The sequence below is a fragment of the Sceloporus undulatus genome, chromosome 6, assembly GCF_019175285.1.
Source record: "Sceloporus undulatus isolate JIND9_A2432 ecotype Alabama chromosome 6, SceUnd_v1.1, whole genome shotgun sequence".
Taxonomy (NCBI): Eukaryota; Metazoa; Chordata; class Lepidosauria; order Squamata; family Phrynosomatidae; genus Sceloporus; species Sceloporus undulatus.
Window position 1 is genome coordinate 116,705,312 of NC_056527.1, and position 1,150 is coordinate 116,706,461.

Genomic DNA, 1,150 nt, shown 5'->3' on the forward strand with positions numbered 1-1,150 from the left:
GATCCATTCTTAGTAAAACAACGAGGCATTGTGTTGGCCACTGAGATGGCAGTCACACTCCTGGGAGTGAGTGAGGTCATTGTAGCCAAGAAGAGTGGAGGACCAAAAGTTAGAGGGGAAAATCCCAACTGGGACAAAGAACCAGATGCATTAGATTGAGAGGGGCCTCCCTTCTCCCTAAAGATTATGGGGACCCTCCTATAAATAAAGTACAATTCAGTGTGGCTGACAGAGTCCCTCTTGTCTCCGTAATTGGTACGAAACAAGCCAAGGCTCTTGGGCAAGTGGGCAACAGCAGTACTGTCCAATGGCCAGGAGTGTGTGCATGTGTGCATGAAATGAACATTAAATTAACAGAGTTTCTGAGTTCCAGAAAAATTCTTCTGGTGGGAGTGGAGAAATCTGTATTTTCTATATAGTCTGCAAATTTCAGATATTTCTGGAGATGAGCCTAAATGTAGTACATCGAAGCCCAGCTTTATGATCATATGAGACCATGGTTTCTGTATTATGTTTGCTCTTCACCTGTCTTTCAAGGAATTTAGGAGCAGAATTGCTTCCATTTTCTCCCTTTCCCTTGGCCACTGTATGAAGTAAAGGTACCTCCCATCTGTCCCGATTTGGTGAGGACAATCCTGATTAATCCTTTGTTTTCTAATACAGTAAGCCCTGTTATCTGCTGGGATTTGGTTCCAGAACCCCAGTGAATAACAAAATCCATGGGTGCTCAAGTCCCATTAAATACAATGGCTCAATAAAATGGTGTCCCTTATGTAAAATGGCAAAATCAAGGTTTGATACTTGGAATTTATACTTTTTTTTTTTTAATATTTTCAAGCCATGAATGCTTGAATTGGTGGATAAAAAATAAGTGGATAAGGAGGGCCGGCTGTAAAAGCAGGAATTCACAATAATGCCAAGAGTGGCAACATTTAAAAAAGAGCAACTTGAGAGAAGGTGGGGAGGAGAAAGGAGTGCTTACCCTCCAGAGTTTCACTGCCAAGTTCATCCCCAGATGTGTCTGGACCAAATCCAATTATTACTCATTGAGTAATGATTGAGAGCCAGCATGATGTAGTGCTTTGAGTGATGGACTAGGACTCTGGAGACTAGAGTTCGATGCCCAGGGGAAGGCAATGGCAAACCTCCT

At 42.5% G+C, this 1,150-nt stretch overlaps 1 protein-coding gene across 2 annotated transcripts in view; it reads left to right on the forward strand.

Moving 5' to 3' along the window:
- The window catches only part of LOC121935265 (T-complex protein 1 subunit theta-like), a 6,397-nt gene extending 6,177 nt beyond the window's left edge, over nt 1–220 (forward strand). For both annotated transcript variants that reach the window (XM_042476602.1, XM_042476603.1), the window contains one exon: nt 1–220. In XM_042476602.1, the coding sequence (XP_042332536.1) occupies nt 1–159 (159 nt within the window). In that variant the 3' untranslated portion in view covers nt 160–220.
- The last annotated feature ends 930 nt before the right edge of the window (nt 221–1,150 follow it).